Source organism: Rhopalosiphum padi, chromosome 4, assembly GCF_020882245.1.
Source record: "Rhopalosiphum padi isolate XX-2018 chromosome 4, ASM2088224v1, whole genome shotgun sequence".
Classification (NCBI taxonomy): Eukaryota; Metazoa; Arthropoda; class Insecta; order Hemiptera; family Aphididae; genus Rhopalosiphum; species Rhopalosiphum padi.
Genome location: NC_083600.1, coordinates 49,708,906 through 49,730,936, shown reverse-complemented (window position 1 = coordinate 49,730,936; position 22,031 = coordinate 49,708,906). Strand labels below are relative to the sequence as shown.

The 22,031-nt window shown below is 26.4% G+C and overlaps 1 protein-coding gene across 1 annotated transcript in view; it reads left to right on the top strand.

The window, feature by feature from the left end:
* Nucleotides 1–18,881: 18,881 nt before the first annotated feature.
* The window catches only part of LOC132930495 (uncharacterized), a 111,995-nt gene continuing 108,845 nt past the window's right edge, over nucleotides 18,882–22,031 (top strand). Inside the window, exon 1 of the mRNA XM_060996411.1 lies at nucleotides 18,882–19,374. Coding sequence (XP_060852394.1) covers nucleotides 19,311–19,374 — 64 coding nt within the window. The 5' untranslated portion in view covers nucleotides 18,882–19,310. The remainder of the gene's footprint in view (nucleotides 19,375–22,031) is intronic.

Here is a 22,031-nt window from a genome sequence, read left to right as displayed (position 1 = left end):
TTTTTCTATAACGCCACTGTTAAAATAAAAACAAATCATTTAACAACACGAAATTTGAAAATATATATTGAAAAGTTTTGTCTATATTACGTAAACAATATATGTGTAGTCAATCGAAACGAAGAAAAGCCAAGTTGGATTTAAATAGTAAACGAAACCACACCAGAACAATAATAATATACTGTGTGTTTAATCGACGAAGCGGGTTCGAAGTTGACACGCCTGCCGAGCGATTAGACTACGGACAAGCCAAATGCGATGACGGATTTCAAATGGTAAATGGCACTATAATGCCGAGTCTACGGCAGTGTGTGGCAAGACCGAATTCAAGCGATTGTGGATTTGAATATCACGTGAGTAAACGTTTCCGTAACTCGATTAGACAAAAACACAAACTCGTTCCCGCGATTACCGGAGGTTTAGACTTCAGATCACTGATACGCTAATACTATAAATAATTTTATGTTAACAAGTCGGAAAGCGGGCACGTGGGTCCAGCAGTTTATGTATAGCTAAAAAAAATCGAGAAGTCAACCTGTCCCGGACAGGGGACCGCCGACTGTTGAAATGTAAATCGGACGAACCCGTAGAACCGAATAGTCCGAGAGATCAGAAAATATGTGCACGAAGTCAGTGCACGTGTGGATTAGCTGACGGATAGCTGCAATTTATTGTCGTTTCTGCTGCGCAGCATCGAAATACAAATTGATTCCTTTGATCTTCTACATCGTTTGATATATCATATAATAATGTCAAATAATAGACGGTAAAAGATCTTGTTGCGATGGCATTAAAATCGGGTGATGGCCATTGGGAGATGAGATAATAATCAAATTCATAGGTCATCTTTACCGTGTACAAAGCTAGAAAAATAATGTCATGCAAAAATTAGATTTTCTAAATTTGTAAACTATATGATTTAAAGCATATTAAGTAATAAGTTAGTATTATGCAGAGTCGTCAAAACACTATAATTTCTATGTCTAATAACAATAAAATTTTTATTGACTATAATAATAATATCAATGTTTAAAATAAATATTAATGCTCTATAGTCTATACAGTGTATTAAACTATAAAACAATACTGGAAATTTTATAGTATTTTAATTCGGTCAAAATTATTATTGATACTTGAATTTTCATCAATCTTAATCATAATTAATATAAATATAAAATATATAAAATTGAATTTTTAACAATCAACAAGAATTATACCAAATTAATTACCCTGATAAGTGTGAATATAATATTATGTTTCTTAAAATATAACGGGACATACATTTACTCACGTCTAAAATTAATTTATAGACATGCGGTGGTATGGAATAACGTATTTTTCGCTTGAATTAAATTAATAATGAATAAATGTTTGTAATATTCCGTTCCTAGACGTTCACATACAAATTTGAAGCATTCAAATTAATCATACTTTACGATTTCATGATTTATAAAATATGTCAAGTGTGCAAGAGCCGAATGATGAAAGATGTAGGAAAATGTTTGGGTATTATATGTGTAGTATACGACTGAAATATTTAAAGATGAGTACTCGAGGGACAAATATTAATTAAGTAGTGATAATGTTTTATTTTTTTTACAAATTATAAAGTGTAGGTATGTGCACAATCGTGTGTTTTAAATTTGAAACTTAAAAGTCTTAGACTAGTAGTGGTAAGTCTGCGGGATATTTGATATTATTGAATAGTACATTAGTACATTCGTGATTTGATGAATAATTTATAATTTGTCACGTAATACTTAGGTATTTAAATTTTTTTCAACCAAATATATTAATATTAATCAATTCATAAATCCCTTTATTAATATTTGAATCATTATAAACTTTCATTATTTATTAAATAATGTTTAAATTAAAATTAAACACAAGAAGACATCATCAGTTAATGAAATTTATATAAAAAAATATAGTATATTTCGATTAGACATTGAATAATTTTAAATATTATAAAAAAGAGATGACTTTTTATAGGGCCTCTCAGTTTTTATTTTATTTATTTGAAGTAATATAGAAAGATATAAGAACCAATTATTATAGACGTTAAAAATGTACTCATGTATATCATTAAAGTATTGTAGTTAGTTAACATTTATAAAACTCAGAAAAATTATTACCTATTACTTTATATTCTATTGTGCAATTAAAAGAGTAGTGAAACTTGTTATACTCGACTTTTACGTTCTATTTTTACAAAAAGTGTACCTTATTTTTAATTAATTAATTTATCTAGATCATATAGTTAAGATAATATATTTAATATTTATGCACTTAAGATAATATTTATCGGGTGACTATTTTTTAAAATTTTTTCAGATAAGATAAAATTATTTACTGCGACAATTCTTAATGTTGATCTATGCCTACATTATTATAATGCTTTTTACTTAAAAATGATGATAAAAAGCACATTAATATTTTTTTCTATTTTAAATTATAAAAAATAGAATAGTTTAATTATTGATGGTATACTATTTTATGTGTACTTACCTACAAATTACAATAAGCTTAAATTAAGATTTACAATTTTATTAAATAACGCAATATTTCTTCCTAGTTTACCAGAGCTAAAAATGTAGAAAAATCAAATATTATATTCTGTTAAAAACATAAAGATAATGCAAAGTACAAAAGACACGCAAATGTTTTTGTAGCTTTAAGTGGTAAAAAAGGAACGGCAATTTACATTAATGCAGAAGTACCTAGGCTTAAGCTAATTATCTTTTGTAATATTTTAAAGAAAGGAGTACTTATTTAAGTTATTATAATTAAATAATATGTTAAAAATATGTGATATTATGTTTTTACTCTATTAAACTGTAATATCTATACTTATAACTCAGGTAAGTAGTATAAAATATATGAAAGTAAATTATAAAAAATAAATAAATATAAATACCATTCAATAACATAAATATTTTTTTTATGGACTGTTTTTAATTTTTTTTTGTTATGTACCTCATACTAAATAGAAAATTCCAAGTGATTCATTTTATTTTTAGAAGTTTATTTGTAGAATTAATTATTTAAATTAGTTAAAATATATACACAATTGCTGTAAAGTGTAAGCAGTTCCACATAATTAAATAAAAAAAAGTAACTTTGTAATATTAAAATCTGAATAATATGATAAATTGGTATACGTACATGTATTAATGTATGAGTCTAAAAAAGTATGTGCTATTTTCAAACATTCAAAACCTTAAGCGTGTCGTCATACAACAGATTAATTGACAAAATTTAAAATTTTACATACATTAAGTTTGAATACATTTCTCAAATTTTATTAAAATATACTCATTCGAAATTAGTGGCATTAATCCATTGATGATCTTAATTTAAATTAATAAAAAACAACTAATAATAATATTTTAATTAAGTTTTTACTTTATAATGCATTTAGTGTTGTGCAATAAATCAAGGGACATTTTAGACCCAGGCGTAAACTTTATATATTTCCGAGTGGTGTGAGGAATACATTTTAATTTTAGTACATATTTTATTATACATTTTTTTCGTAGTAAAATCTTTTCTTTTTTTTAATATAATTTATTGTGTATAAAAGAGGTAATATTATTACGTTAAAGGACGACATTTCCAACATGTTTATTATTAATATTATATTTAACTTATGAAATTGTTCGTTTAATATCTTTTATTTTTATCGTTAAAATCTTGGTTTAGAGTTAAAAAACGAGATTTTTAACTACCGTTAGTAAATAAGCGAGTTGTATAAATATAGTGGCCGATTTAAAATCACTTCATTATGCCCAATCCACTTGTCTCGATACTTTGATAAATGTAATAATTAACTGGCTAACTTGTTGTACTTATTCATTGTCCAGCTGTGATTAATTATTAGTGTTTTTAATAGCTGTCACTATTAATAGCAGAATGACGTATGTTTTTTTTTTAAATATATTGCAATGTACATTTTATCGTTTAATAAAAAGCATAATATCATCTGAAAATATCAACACATTTATTGTCAGTGGTATTGACTAGTGAATTTGACATGCTTTGCACAAACCCTGGTTAATCCCAATGAATCTATAATAATTCTACTTAACGTTTATGTTCAGCTTGTACTAGGAAACGCCTACACGTATGACCTTAGAAACGACATTGTTTTTATAAGAAGGTACTGGGTGTTAAAGTGAAGAACAATGTTTCAATTTGTGATTCATATTTAATCAATCAGTTTTAGTTTCTTATCACGGAAGCTCAATTGATTATTAACAACGAATACATCTACTACTGCGCTATCTCTGAAAAAGTAAATGTTCATTCTATTATTTAAATATTTCATATTAATTTAATTTATCATCGTCTTTAATTGCATTTCTGAATACACGTGCTTTGTATTTTTGTAAAATATTTAGTGAAGTAATATAATATTATACTGAATAGGTATAACAAAAATTAAAAAAAAAAAACACAGATAACGTAAAATGAAACATTCAAAATTTTAATTTATTGTTGAAATTTTTTAAAGTATTCATAACAGGTACTTTTATCGTGTTTATAGTCATACTGCTAAGCTTACTTAAAATGCATATATCTACGTGTATTTATTTTTCTTTATTCGTTATGAATGAAAGAGTATTATATTAATAATTTCAGAATATGCGGAAATAAATTAGTTAATAATATTATTCTATACTTGTGGACTATTAGTTTTATCAAAAAATGTGGGTGCGTTGACTTTTTGAAAACTATTTGTGCTTGAAAAAAATCTTTTTAAAAAAACGCTCAACTTAAAAATATAAATTATATACTCACTAGTATTTCACATAACCGTGCAATTTAAACATATCTACTTTTATTAAAAATATTTAAATTATATTGAAATTGATAACTATTGTTCATTAGGTTACTCTAAGAAAATAATTAAGTATTTTATTTTAATTTCTAAGATCTTGTTCTATATATTTTGACATGGTGTTTCTTATAGAATATGTCTTGACGTCTCTAACGTCACACTAGTTAATATCGTCTTAATATTTATAGGTATCAATATTGTACCTGTGCAGTGGTTGGAAGTTCACACTACATTATGGACTTAGTTTAATTTGTATTATATCTTTACTATCATAGAATGTTGCATAAAATAGCTATAATATAAAATAAATTTTATTTCATCTACAAAAGAATATTTTAAATTCTTGTCGTTATCTATAAAATCATTTCTCGTTCATCAAAGTGGTGTACCCAACAATTATTAAATACATTGTATTCGTCTTAAGTTCCACCTTTAAAAATATAATTAAATATAATTTGTTTATACAATGAAAACCATTAGCAGTGGTTTTCCGGCTCACAGTATTATATAGCTAGTATGATAATTTTAATTGGTTTTCAATTGAAAACGAGAATTTAATTAATACAGAACTCGTAATACGTATTACGAACCATATTTCTTGATAGAAATTTCCATATTTTATGCACAGTTTAATATAAGAATGAGTTGAAAAGTTCGCACGTCAAATACCATGATTATAAGAAAACAATATGCTGTTGGAAAAGTTAAGGCAGATAAAAAAAAAAAAAAAACTATTCATTAATATCTTCGCGGAGGTATATTCGTTTTGTAAAAGCTGTACGTACTAAATCAAATTTGTGTACCAAAACAATATATATATAAAATGTACATTATACACGACTTTCATAATATTTCGTTTCAATAAATATTTCTGTACAATTTATTGGTATCGATAACGATATGTACGTGACTAGTTCTCGACTTTCGTTACAAACGTTTTCCGATGTTTATTGTGATTACAATATAAACTCGACCGTATAACTCGCAGCCAATACTGATTGTATGGCAAGCCGACTTCACGTAATGCACTAATGTATCGTTTGGCGACAGTTAGCTCAATTCCACATCGGCTAAAACGCGTTCTAATAGGGTCCGTAGCGGGGTAAATCCTCGGACGAGATTTCGTTAAACACAAACATTTAATCCTTTTTCTTTTTAAGTAAACCAAATCCAAATCCGCGACCTCGAAGAATTCGTTTTAGTTCAACGGCGGTGGATCTTAACGTCTATTAAGCTCACGTACCGATTTGGAGATGCGATAAGTGTCGCGAAGGACGTTTTCGAATCCTCGGCGATTAAAATAAATCCTTATTCGACGTGACGTCCAAAAGCTATTCACGTGGGTCGATCATCGGAGTATGCCTGCGAACGTCAGAAATCCCGCGTGACCGTTTACCGTTCGGCTGCCGTTCGATTTGATTCCCGTCGATATATCAGATTGGCTATCCGCGAAATACCGTCATGCCTATTATTATTATTATTATTATTATTATTATTATTGCGTACAAATACGCGCTTGTACAAACACGCGAGTACCTGCATCTTGTTAACGGACGCGACTATAGGTCGACGGCCTGCGTTGTTTTTCTTTGGGATTAAGTCGAAAAATTGTGCCAAAAATACAAGTTTTTCTTTTCCATACCGACGTCAGCGAATAGCATCGGCTCGCTGCACCCTTTACAATCCACGGCAATATAATAACTCAGTCGGCAATCGAGAATCTGGATCTTGGCCCAGATCCCAACACACCCCAGCTATGGTGCATTGTATTATTACCTTCCTCCCGGGTCTCTTTCAAACTGAATTTGCGTGACATTTATCCCGTGGAGATTATACGACTTTACACGACTTTGGCCACTACACAAGTGTATAGAATTGAGTTTGAGGTGCGCCGAATGGGCGAATTGCAATAATTATTGTCTTTGTCGTACTATCTGTAAAAAAATAATGCGGCCTGTGCGTCATAACAATGTCATGTCTGAAGCGACTTACTGGCTGCTGTAAATGCAAATTGTACTTATTTTATCGTATTCCAAAAATGTACTTACTTAAAAAATGTAGCCATATGCGGTTGCAGACGTCTTAATAGTTTTATACTGTGAATTTATCATTCAATTTGTTACAAATAGGCACATATATTTTCCTGAAAGTCAGTTATGGTTTATTTCATTCACTTTTTGTCCACCAAGAGAGTTAAAATTTTGCTTTCTTATTTGGATTTAGTGACAATATAAATTATAATTATGTAGTTGAAATAATTATAGTAGGTGCTATTGTTCAAGTTCAATCAATGGAAGCTGCTATATATTGCTACTTGCCACTACTGTTTCGTAAGATTCATTTATTTTAATATTTGTTTTAAAAAAAATATGTCTCATTGGGATAAATATCATAAAATGTTATATAAGTTTAATATCATAATGATTTTGATTTATGATGGGACCGTAAATTAAACCATGGTAAAAATACATTTTTTAAAGTATAACAAAAATAACAGAATAGCATGATATGTAGTATATAAAGGAGTGACTTTAGTTTTGTGTACAATTATTCACTTTTATGTTGGTATTTCAGATACACATTATTATACCATTAAATAGGACAACAACGAAAACCAATTTTTTCGGCTAACTTCTTTCTACCGTATTCATACTTTAATGGCAGAAATAAAATAAAATAGTTTTATTTTTGTGTGTTATAAATATGTATTTTTAAACTGAGGAAGACTTACGTAATATTCATAAATAATTAGGCACTATACATTAACTAGGTATAGGAATATAGTAATCATAGTAGTAATTTTAAATATATATTATTATTTTATTAGGTATGATTTGATGATCTTACAGTATTCAATTGTTTGAAGTTGATTCGTATTATTTTTGAAATTTTATGAAAATTATTATTCAAACATAATGTTGTGAAATATTTACACAAAATGTATTTATATTTTTTTTTTTTGTTACCAATAATATAGAATTATCGGATAACCTCATAATGAATTTTTTTTCCAGCTAATATATTTTAATATTATGATAAAATGTTTAATGCATTTCCCACTCCAAGTGTCCACATATGCAATGTGCATACGTAACGTATGATTGTCGTCCAAAATTTTCTTAAAAAAACAAATATGTTTAAATATTTTGTATAACTATTATTAAACACGTAAAAACTAAGAATAGTCAAATTTATAAGTGTTTTATCTCCGATGAGATATTCAGTGTTTAAGACTTTAATTGCATGTGAAAAGGAAGTGGAAAATTCAATTTAATTAAAAACGAACGTTGGAGTATTGCCAAAATAGTTTGCTAATCGACAAGGCGTTTCTTGTTTGCATAATGTTTGTTTTATTTGTAGGCATTTCAAATCATCTGATAAATAATACTTAATTGTTATAAATTGAAACTATCTTAAAGTTTCAATTCATTTTTACATAGCTTAAACATATTATAATTTTATATTTCTATTATAAGATTATAACTAATTTATAGCGTGCAATTTATTTTATTTACACATAATTAAAGAAACGAAACCCCTAGAAATCTGATTTATGAAATAAATAAAATGACGTACACGTGACTTCTACATGACGTGTAAAAGTCTACATTTCAAAACTAAAAATAACCTTAACCACTAAAATCTTAACTTTTTAAACTTAAACTTATGAAAAAATATATCATTTAAGATTTGAATACTAGTAACATAACATTTTGATGTATGCACTTAATATATTAAGCGTTGCATATAAATATGTTAAGAATAAATAACCGATTAATAAAATAAATTTCTTTATTCTGTAGTATAATGTTAAAATAATACATTCATAATAAATTATCATTATAAATTATTTCATGGGTAAATTATGATATAATTAATAAATAAACGAAATTACTAAATCGTTTACACCATACTTATTTAAATTATTTTAATATAAGTTGACAAATGATGGTGCATATATGATACAATATAAGTGTTCGGATTTATTTCTATTATTTCATATTTTTTAATTAAATATTATTTTTACATACATACGTATGTGTAAAAAAGAGAATTTGAGATATTGAGGGAGTTTTTTTACATATGTATATAACAATGAATTTTATTGGGGAATTAATCAATGTAAAATGAATACAACATTAATGTTTATATTATAAACCAAAAATATTACAATCCTTATTTAAACATTAACAGATAGTGGGCAATTATTCTAGTAAATTGTTATTGACAAGAAAATCTTTTTTTTTTTTTAAAAAAAAAAACCAAGACAAATCATGTTGAATAAACGTTGATAAAGGCAAAGGAACTGCCCGATTCAAAAAAAAAATAAAAAAAAATAAGCACCATTTTTTAGAAAAACCAATATATCTGTTCAATATTATTATTTAAATTCAATCAAACCGTATTACACTTGAAGTAATACATAATAATATTCTACACTCTATTTATAGACGTGATAGAGACCCGATATTGAAATTGTTGTACAATTTAAATTTGAGTTTTGAAAGAACATTATTTCTCATTAGATTACATTTTTATTATCGGAATAAGCGTGTAGTCGAATGAGATCAATTATTTCTCAGCTGAAATTCCATTAAAATTACAATTGTTTTTTTTTTTTGTTTAAATCCAATACGACATTACCAATAGTACAGATTATATAAAAATAAAAAAAATAATTGCTTATGTCATCATTTTTGAATTTATAATAATAATACAGCATTGATTATAACCCAATAATTCATAATTGAATATTAATATAATTTTAATTTCCTAAAATAAATTTAATTATATAACTTAATTTAAGTTAAACTTATACTGTAAACAATTTGTAAATATAATCTAAACTAATGGTCTTAGATTTCAATGTTATTAAGAACGATACAATAAAAACAACAATACCCTCACAATCACTAATTATTGTACTAGGTAAACAAACATGAGTTGAGTGCCAATAAAAATCAATTATTGTATTTTGTTTCTTATTTTTATTTTTATTTCAGTTTCATATTTTTACAGTTTAACATTTTCTAAATATTTTTCTTTGTATGTTTTAAGTTAATTTGTTCACAGTATTTCAAACTGTATAATATAAATATATTTATAATATCTTATTTTTTTCTTGTATTTTAATTTATATTAATTTAATGATAAAAATATTGTTTTAATATTATTTTAGTGATAAAACTTAAATATTTATAAATAATATTAAAGGTAGGTATGAGTATAAACTATAATATTTATTATATTTTTTTTATTTTACGGTTACATATTTCATAATCTAAATATTTTAAACTTGTAAAGTATTAAAATCAAAATTCAAATCTAATAAATACAATTATTTATAGTATTAATACTTCTATAGAAGATTTCTATAAAATAATAAAATTATTATATATATATTATTTATATATTACATATAATGAATTAATTTAAAATCTATTTTATATATCTTACATACAATTCAAGTTAATAATATCTTAAGACAAATTATACAAATAATAACTAATTTACATGTTTTACCATGCATTTTTAAACTAACTTGTGACTAAATTATAAATATAAAACAGCTTAAATTGATACCAAATAAAATCAAATACGAGTGATAACAAAAATTAGTAATTGAAAGTCACTTAATTAGCCTTACAAAGATATGCAATTTTAGAAAATAAAAATGAAAAAGACTTGTAGAATAAAAAATAATTTTTGGGTAGATATGGTATCTGTTGTATTTACTATAGTATTATGGTTTGTTTAAGTTATTTAAGTTCTGTACCAACAAAAGAAAATGTCTACAAAAGGCGTCGAAACATTTACAATTATGATTATAACAACACAGCAATAACCTATATTTACCGGAATTATTCGATTTCAAAAACAATGAAATAAAATTTAACATTTTTATTGCACCCGTTACACAAAGACTGGGACATAATACTGTAGCAATTGTTACAACCCTTTATAAAATGATTCAAAGGTCTATCCCTTCGTAATGGTGTTGTTTATTGGACTTATCGTTCATCTAAAGATCCCGTAGCCGGTGGCGCTAGTGATAAGGCATGGTTGATTTAGCGTTTCAGTCCTTTTTCCTCTGCACTCATTTCCTTTCGTTTTTCTGAAAAGGGGTTGGTTCGAAATAAACAAAGTTTGAGTAAAGGGTAAAATGCCAAGTTGTATTATATATGTATATTGTAAACATATATATATATATATATATATATATAAAGAGAGAGAGAGAGAATGACGCTTCTCCTTTCTCGCACTTTGGCAAGTTTTGTTTGCCGTGGACGACGGAACGAACTGGGTTTTTGTTTAAGGACCGAAATTCGATTATTGATAGTAAGTTGAAAACGGCATCTGACTTCTACATTCAGCAATGGTTTTCAAATAGAAAATGGCAACCACGTGTGTGTATGCATATATACGTATATAGTTGTAAGTATATAACGTTGTGGTTATTATTTAATGAGTTCTTGAACCGGTATTAAGGACATACAGTATTATAAGGGTACAAGAATTAGATAAAAGGAAAAAAACACCACTTTTTAGTTAATAAAAAAAATGAACCTACGTGTCTAGTTATTATACCACTATCACAGTACCTACCACATATAGGTTAAAAGAGTCACATGTGCTATTATGTTTTTTTTTTTTTTTTTTTTACTAAGGTCGCAGTACACCAGTTCACATTCAAAACATTATTATCCTTTCACAGCCGCTCGAGAGTAGAGTATTTGTTTGGCAAACGCTTCAAGTGGAAAATATATTATGAATGTCTGTATTACATACTTTTTTAAAGTGTTTATTTCTATTGTGTTCGTACTGTTTTATTATTGTGATCGTTAGTATTATTATTATCACTGTTGTAATATATAAGTGAACACGTAAGGATATATGTGCTTGATGAATGTAACTGAGTTATAATTTTAATTATTTTCTCTACGTGTGTTAATTAAATACCAAAATAAGATTTGTTTGGCTTACAAGTACATACTCACCTCATTTTGTAGTTTCACGTGAGACATAATAATGTATTCCTTTAAAACATGACGTAACATCAAAATTGAAATAAATAAAGTTATATAATTTTAGTAGGTATATTGAAATTAATCACATTTTTTATAAAGTTTATACTCTTACAATTATAAAGTACAAGGTCTAAATTATGTCACGTATTAAAAGTTTGATTTTAGGAAAGCGTATATTAGAATAATTATAAAATATACAAATAAATGCATAAAATAAGGTACACTGTCGTTAGCTTGTGCTACACATTTACACCTAAACGTAGTTCTTCAGAAAATCTGTCTCGTTTTTCACAATTTATACGTACAATACTTTTTTGAAAATTATAATATAGTTTGTAAAATGTCATGTGCTTACAGACATATTGAGTGCATTCTGTGCATTTCCATATAAATGTATAAACGAAATTGTATGTATTACTTATAGTCCAATGGCACATCATACATTTTTCTTCTGAAAAATAATAACAATAAAATACCAAAACTAATTGAGTTTTCCATTGCAGCTGAGTTATATAATTTGTCTCGTTTATTCCAGATCAGCGTACAGGTAGTAATACAATATTGAAAATTGATTTTTTTTTTATTATTTTATTAATTCTGAACAATATGATTGTATTTATTTTTTCTATTCTCAAAAGAATCAAGTCACCTATGAAATTACATTAATGTATCCCCGTTTATATACGTCGATCGAGCGTTAGCTAGTCATCTTGAAAAACGGTTAACTATGATAAATGAGAATGAGAATAATATTTTTATATCATATATATTTTCCTGTCCTTTGAATAGCTGATAACAAACCATAACACATAAAAGGGGTCTATTTACCTTCATATAGCACATGAAATATTGATGATCTATATTATGTGCGTTAGCGCACGTGAAAGAAAAGCCAATCGGTGACCAAAGTCACCGGGTCATTTTTTTTCCATCTCTCCGTGCAAGACACCAGACAATATGTCAAAAATGCTTTCCAAATACTTAAGTCTGACATGATAAGAGTCGTATTTATATGCAGTACAACAGTTTCCGTATAATTTTGTTGTACTTAAATGTATCGATACGGAATATAGCGAAGAATTTATTTTTAAAATTTAATTTGATCGTTATTTTTTTTTTAATGAGTAATATAATACCTAGAAGATTTAAGATAAGTAAGATGAGTTTAAATCTTCAAATAGTCTGTACCTACTGGCTGATGATAAATGTTTTGAATAATGTATTGTTAAGATTTATGCTGTTTTTATTTTCGTACCATTAATAAATGTTGTCAAATACCATGATTATTGTTAATTAGGTAAGACTTTCTGTTCTGAGCTGTTCTAATCCTGTATAACCTTTCCTTACCAATTTCGGATGACATCTTAGATTACACTGGTACGCTATGACGTGTATGCTTAGTTGACAGATGTCAACGGAAATTATAGAATACATTGGAGCTAATAATATGGGACACAATTAGAAACAATTAGAGTATCACATGGTCAATAGTTTTGTTTGGATAAAAATATTAATATTAATTATTATATTATTTTAAATTGTTATATCAATAAACGATATAAAATACTATTTTGGTTTTAGTTTTATGATTTATCGTCAACAATGTCAATAGGTATTTTTAGATTTTAATTCGTATATTTACATTCATTGTAAATAATACCTAAAACAAATATTTTAATTATTTGTGTTATTACTTATAAGTGTGTATTGATTATAAATGAAATAAAATATTAAAACTAAATATTTCTATTATACATATTTTATCAACAATATAATAGTATACTTATAGAAATTGATTCAATAAGTAGATAAATAGTATTGTTATTTAAATATTATATTTTTCAAAATTGTGGTTAATAATCTAAAAATATTGTCTTTCGTGTTATTTGAAGCTTAATAGATATTTTAAAAATGTGTTGCAAAAGATTATTTTGTATTTTTTTTTTTTTAATAAATAGCAATCAAGAATAAAAATAAAATTCTCGGAAGTATTCACATCACCACTGGCGTTCCTCTACTTTTTAATAATTAATTTAGAAAATAGTGCCTTCAAAATATTTTTTTAATACCTACCTATTTCAATAAATATAATTATAAGGTCTGAATCTTAAACTTTCGAGAAATTCAGAAAATTTTATTCAATTTATTATATATTGGTAGTTAATATACATCTCTTTTTTTCTAAGCTATTCGTGATTACAAAGTTAAGCATAAAACTAATTACAAAAAGATAATCCAATACTAGTATTATAAAATTGTATTAACAAGAAATTCAGTTAGTGAATAGTCTCTTTATACAAGTAAGCTTCATATTTATTATTAATTTAACAAAATGTGTAAATAATATAGAAAAATATTTTACAGTTTGGCTTCATTTGTCTTTTATTTTGTATACATTTTTATTGTATAAAAATAATAATAATAATAAATAAATGCCAATAATTGAATTACATAAATTAATGTATAATCTATGTAATTTACCAAATCGCCTAATTACCTTATTACTGCTAAGGACTTCTTTTTTTTTTAAATACATTTTTGTTTATATATTTTCAGTCGCTGTATAATTATTAATTAATTTAAAATTGATAAAAGTCACTCATTGGTTTGAGTTATTTTTTTTTCAATACTTATTTTGATGTTTTAAAATTATACCTTTAACTTTACAAATCAACATTTTAATTGGATTAAAGAAGAATGAAGAACAAAATAAACATTTTGCGTCACAGTATAAATTTCTAATTCTAAATTCTGGACGAGTCGGCAGGAATTGATTATAACTTATGACACATATTTCATTCTTCATAGTTTCAATAAGTAAATTCCATTGGGTGCAATCAGAAATTCAGTTTCATTCCATCAAATATTCTGAGAGAATTTTTAAAGTTTTCACGTGACATTGTGTTAATGTTATTTGTCTCGTACTTGGGACAGTTCTGATGATTTTTCTGTCGTCGTCCGGGGATAGTATATTTTATGAGCAAATGGTCTCTTTGCTCTTATTGCAAACACTACTTTATTTTGTTGTAAAAAAACACATAGTTCATAATCATATAATATGAAAACTGATGTTTTATTGATGAAAACCATAATTTAAAATAATAAATAACTCCCTGGTCAATAGTTTTAATGACTTGAAAATTTAATGATAGTAAATAATTAGACTTTGTTAAATCAATTTATATATTTAAGTTTCATATTAATTTTTGTTTAAAAACAAAACGATGTAAATATTTTTAAATAATTTACTATGTTAGTTTTATTTTGTGTATAAAACATAAGTGTACAACTGAAATATAAAATACATATTATATTATGATTTTAGATATTCAAGATAATGTATTTAACATTTATCTATCTATATTCCAAAGGATTCTAAATAATACTTTTATATAACTACAATTTGTTTTTTTTTTTTTTTGATAATTTAGTGTTATGTATCAAACTTAGAACATTCTCTATGTTCTGAATTGTTTAATTTTCTTTAAGATCATCAGTTTAATAGGTATTAAAGTTAAATGTTTAAATATTTTTAAGTTTTTATTTAATTTAGAATTACAATTAGGTAAGTAATTGTGTTTAAGTAATATAAAAACAAAACAATAATTACCTTTAAATAAATTACTGAAAATATAGTTTTACAATGATTAAGGTGAATTTCAATCTACTATGTGAAACTAACATACTTAAAATATTTATAAAATTATTATAAATTATATGCAATTTTCGAAAAATATATAGCAAGCATAGTTGAGCGAGTTGTTTAATTTCAAAGTGGAATAACGAATAATTATTAATAAACTTCTCAATCAGTGATAATAATATACCATTATAATTAAAAAGGTCTTATATTAATACCATTAACTATTTCGTTTTTAAAACAATTTTATAATGTTTAATGTTCGTGACGCGTAAACTTTCCAGTCGCAAGGGAGAAGATATTAAATTTTGGTCTTTTTTTTCCGTATAGTTACTGTGAAGGACATTACATTCATTAATTATAATATAGTTCAAACGAAAAAAGTATAGTTTTAATTAATTTGTATAAAATGTTTTGTTATTATAGACATGCGTATATTTTTATAATTTATGTTTAAAATATAATAACAATTTATAATAATATTATTATATAATTTTAGGTAAAAATCGTTAATTGTATTACTTTTGTAGGTTTTTTTTTTAATTTTTGACTCGTTAGGTTATTTCGCCTTTTTTGGCTGCATCTACGAGTATATTCGTAATAAAGACCTTTTTTTTTTTTTTAGTTTAACGAATAATGCAATGCGTTTTAACGGGTGCTAAATTTTTATTTATATTTTCAATTAAATTAAATTAAATAGAAAACTTTTTTTTTTAAATATCAGGGCTGAAAATGACGAAGTTTTCGGGTAAAAAAAGTTTATGGTAAATTTTACCCCGAAAATTTGGGAACAAGACAAATTTCACCAGAAACAAAAATTCAAGTTATTGTAGCATCGGCATTCGATAAAAATAAAATATTGTAGATCAACGATAATTGTATGGTTTTATCTGATTAGAATATACATCGAAGATAATATTATCTCATACACATGAAACAGTTTATAGTAAGATATACAAAATTTAAATTTTGGTACGCGTCAATATACTTATCGATATTTAATAAAAAATTTTAATACAATTATAAACGGGTTACTATTAAAACAGATTTAAATTGAATAACTAATGCATATTATAAACTAGTATTACTAATATTTTAACAAAAGTTTTGATTTTACTTATCCATATATATATATATATTTACAATCCTGGTTAAACTTTATTAAATTCAAACATAAAATTATACATACAAATTAATTATGTTTAAGTGAAACATATACAATTTATACATTTTACATTATCAAAAAAAAAAAATTAAATTTACATCGACGTTTATATTAAAATGTAAAACAGTAAATATAAACAAAATATTAAGTAATATTATTTTAGTATTATATTCTAGATATTATTATTATTATTATTTTCGTTATGATATTCATATTATATAATAATAATATATATAATTTATTATATTATTATCTTATTGATTTTAATAAAGTAATATTCTGCTTACTCGGGTGAAATATACGTTTACCCAAAATTTTTAAAAACGCTAAGATTTAATTTGTTTACATACTTGTCCTTACGTTTTTTTGTTGTTGTATAAATGACTATAGTAGTTGTGTGTACACGTACTTTATTAGATAATAGTTTTTGTTTTTTTATTCGTAAAAATAAATAATAATTACAACCTATGTATAATAAATAAATTAGCAAATTTGATTACATGCTCAAAGTGACGGGAATAACTAAGTTGGGAATGCACTTAGTAGTGCCACCTGACAGATTAAATTCAAATAAATAGTATTTTTATCACTATAATACTCTGTTGGCAATTATTTTTTCGGAACTAAATTTTTGCGCGCTTTTATTTAAGTGAATTAGTAATTTACTTGATAGAAGTACCCCATCTGGATATCTGGTCATCTGGAGTATTTCAGACGATGATATATTTTTTACAATTTCGGCTCAATGCATTTTTCACATCTTTTAAACAGACTTATAAGCGTGTCTCAATATACTCCATAAGCTTTAAAATCTTTCTACAGAAATAAGATGGTATTACATGAACATGCCACTGAAGTAAATACCTTAAAAATAGTAATAGCTATGAATATAATAATGAACCTGTCTTTGTCAACATTTTGAATTTTTTCGATATCATCTAGTTAAAATTTTAGAACTATAAAATTGAAATATCCTATAAAATCATTCATAATTTATTATATAATGTATATCAGTCTATTATTATTATAAGTTATTAAACATTTTATATTTTGTTTTAGTTAAGAAATGTTTTTTGATTTGTAAGAGGCATTAAAACATTTTGAATTCTAGATAAACTACTTATTATCTCTTCATTTTTCTTTAAATATCCTCGCAGGAATTAATAAATTGTGTTTATGTTTTAAGTTTATGTATCAAAGTCTAAATTAAATTATTACTCTTCTATCATAAAACAATGTTTTTTACTTTCAAATATCTATGAAAATATAAACTAGTAACGAGTTATTTTTAATAAACAGTATCAAAGTGGGATTGCTGAGTGAAAAATTTGAATTTTCCAAGAAATTATATAATATCCGAAAGTTTGAATTTAAATCTAAATTTATAATTTTTATCCACCGTATTCAAGATATTATTCACTTTATTAAGTCGGTATAATAATGACCACGAGTCTGTGCGGTCATCATCTATAACACATTATATTAAACAATTTATATAATTAAAAAAAATGTTTATTTGTATATCCGGATTATACCGCGGACCCGCGGACGTAACGTCACACGTTAAAAATAAAGCATTCCACAGTGACACTATAACGGACGTCCGCAACGGAGTTGTGGTCTTCGTCCAACGACGGTTAATTAAATTTGCGATCACAATGATATCGTGCCCGACGCCGGACCACAATAACAGAATGTATAATATAATATTTTTATCTTATATTTTTTTTTCCCCGACATTCCTCGCACGTCCTTTCAACAAGTCAGCTCATCGGATTCACGATCGCTATTTGTTATTTATACACAGAGGTAATATATTATTATATCCATCTTGGTCGGCGAGTTTTCGGACGGGATGAGGCAGTGCGCGATCGGGTTGCCGCTGACTTGTCGGCGCGGCGGCAGGACCCGGGGCAGGATGCTAGGGCGCGAGTCGTAAGAGTGTGACAAATGGCGAGTGGGGGTCAGAGGAGGCAGCGAGCGATTGTTCTTTTGACGCCTCTAATGGACGTAATTTTTTCCCGGCTCTCGCCCCCTAGAGATGAGCCATCTCCCGACCGCCCCCGTCTTCTCGTCAGCCAGAGAGATGCGAGTCGCGACGAGTCGACTGTTCAGCCAGCCTGCTGCCGCCGCCGCCGCCGCCACCTCTCAAAGGGACTCGGCTGCGGTGGCGGCGGTGGCGGCGGCGGCGGCGGCGTTGAACGTTTTGCGCACGGCAGTCGGACGACAATGTTTGGCCCCGCCGGTAGTGTCCTCCCGTCGATCGCCGCGATCGCGACCGAAGAGAATACGAATACGACTGCGACTACGGTGGCGGCGCAGCGGTTGCAGTCGATGTCAAGCGGTGTTGTTCGCGTCGTGTCGGCCGATACGGTTTTCGCATAGTGTGACATAACCGCCGTGCGTGGGGATCCCTCACCCATCCACCCTAAGACGATTTAAAAAAAAAAAAAATAAAAAAAAATAATAACCGTCATTCCGGTGTTTTTATTATTGTTATCGCCGTCATCGTCGGTTTTTTTGTTTCCTTTTGTCACGTACCGCATATTATATCGTCGTTATAATAATAATAAAAAAAAGAAACTGTTGACATAATTGCCGCGCGTCCGTACACGACGAATTTCGTCCGCGTGTCCGATGGCGGCCTTGTTCCTGTCACCGTCGTCTCCTTACACGATATTCGTTTACCTGTTACTCATCCGTAAGTGGTTGCATACTTATATACGAAATAAAAATAATGCAGAGACTCCCTTAATCGCGATTTTTTATTAGTGTTATTATTTTATGGATACTTTATCCTGCGCACTCGTTAATATATATATATATATATATATGTGTATTTGCGAATACGTTTAAATATGTTATGCTTGTAAATATAAACTGCTGTGACAGTACCTAGAAGGGATCCCTTTATCTTCCTTGACTTGTATTAGAGTGTATTAATATTACACGATAAATATTTTATTCGGTATAGTAACGATAATATTTCAGTTCCTACATAACAAAAATATTTATTGAGAACATTTTAGAAATTTCTAATAGTGTTGCTACTATACCGGTGTCCTACTGCGATCTATTCCGCACGCCTAGTATAATTTATTAATACGAGTAAAATATATAATAAAAAACCATGCAGGATACTAATATAATATGTTAAATACAACTAAAATGTAAGAACATAAATTAATTAACTGTTAAAATCTAGGATCTTCGTGTATAAACTACATTAATAAATCAAAGAGATATTAGAAGAGTTAACAAAATATTATCATGTCCAAGACAGTACCGTCGTATGAACTAAGTAGGTATTATATTTTTTTTCACATATTATAAAAAAACCGTATAATATTATAGCCGTCGTGGGTCCGTATTTAAAAATATAAATATTTTTTCCCTTGGACATTATCTTCAATAAATATTGCTCTAAAAATTGTAACGTCACCAGATAAATATAAAATAATGGGCTAAAATACTTGTATGCTTTAATACATAAATACAACTACGATTAATTTTTTTTCGTTTTTGACAGACAAGGTAATTTAGTGAATAATACCCTGTATGTTTTAATATAAATTGCAAATCATAAATCCATTCGAATGCTATTATTGTACCACTTATGTCGTGGTTCAATTTTACGTCAAATAGAATGTTAAATTATAATATTATCTTTGCAAATTGGCATATTAATAGATATTTTGTCAATAATATATAGATTGGGCAATGTACAGTTGATACAATATCAGCAAACTCGCACTCAATATGTATTTTACAACTATGGGTAGCTACATCATAAAATATGCAATATATAATTTATTATTATAGTGGGTAAATATAATGACGAGTCTCTCAAACGGATCAAACTGTAAATACCATTCATTATACCTACAATGAATATATTTTATGAAACATAAGTATAATATGTTATGTATAATATTATATTTTATTCACAACAAATAAAACATTTAAAAAAAAAATAGGTATATTAATGAAACGAGTTTTAACTTAAATAAGCATCGAAAACGCGTTCAGTTAAGGATATTTAGACCGAAATTATTAAAGAATTAAATTATTGAAATTGTAATATTCTATTGTTTTGTTAAGTATTAATATTTACTTACATACGAGTAATAACATGCATCACTAAAGTACATTGTATTATTATATTGAATTATGTGATTTAATTATTTAAAACTTGCCTAAGTGTAAATGAAAATTCAGAGAGTAAAATTGAAATATAAATATACCAAAAGAACTTACTGATCTATATGATTATTCAATTATTAATATTAATTATTATTGTTCACGATATTATATGTGATATTTATACAGTTGAAGTGTTTATACTTTAACAATAATTAAATTAAATCAAAATAATATGAATAATACTATAAAATGTCTTATTATACGTCTTATATCATTTTTCATTTATTTATTTTTACGAGTTTATAACTTTAGAAACATTGTAAGGTAAATTCTTAAGGACTTCATTCCTTCAATCAAAATGAATTAATTTAAATTATTAATACATTTCATAAAGTCATAATTGTTTAATAATATTAAACGCTTTGAAAACGGATAAGAACTTGATGAATGTGAATAAATTAAAGATATAATATTAACTACGAAAAGGAATCGATTTCAAAAAACATTTATAGTTTAACACTAGACTTTTGAAATAAAATGTATTATACCAGCTAATTTTCTATAAATATATTTTTATACAAATATTTAAATATTTAAATTGATAAACAAATGACTTGGTTTACTTATATTATGCTTATTTTCACATGGAAAGTTTGATACTTTAAACCTCTGTGAGAATGCTTATAATATGAAAATATAGCTACTATAAATTTAAACCAATTTAAACAATATATAAAATGTAATAAAATTATAAAATTGAGCAAACACGGTAAATAATAATGGTTTCATTAAAAAGTTTGTTTGCACCTGAAAGCACAGGGATATATTGTGTTAAATCTTTTGTAAGTTAGATTTTCCTATATATGTGATGTAATATTTTAATTGAATATATTTTGATTCAAAGCAAAGCTTTGCCATAATTTAATTCACTTAATGAGTGGTTATATAACTGTAATATTGTACTAGTTGGAAAAAGTTTCACTTTTGAGAAAGTAATTTATTCTAAATAATAAATATTATTTATATTTTTCTCGAGATTATTACATTTTTGGACTTGCTCATCTGAAAGAATAGAAATGTTATACAAACTTTTTGTAGGCCGAACTCACGTAAATATAATTTGTATTATTTTAGTAAGTACTTAAAACAATTAAACCGTTTAATTTGGTGTCCATTGTTTTGTTTTTTTTTTTTTTTTAATGAACACAAAACCAG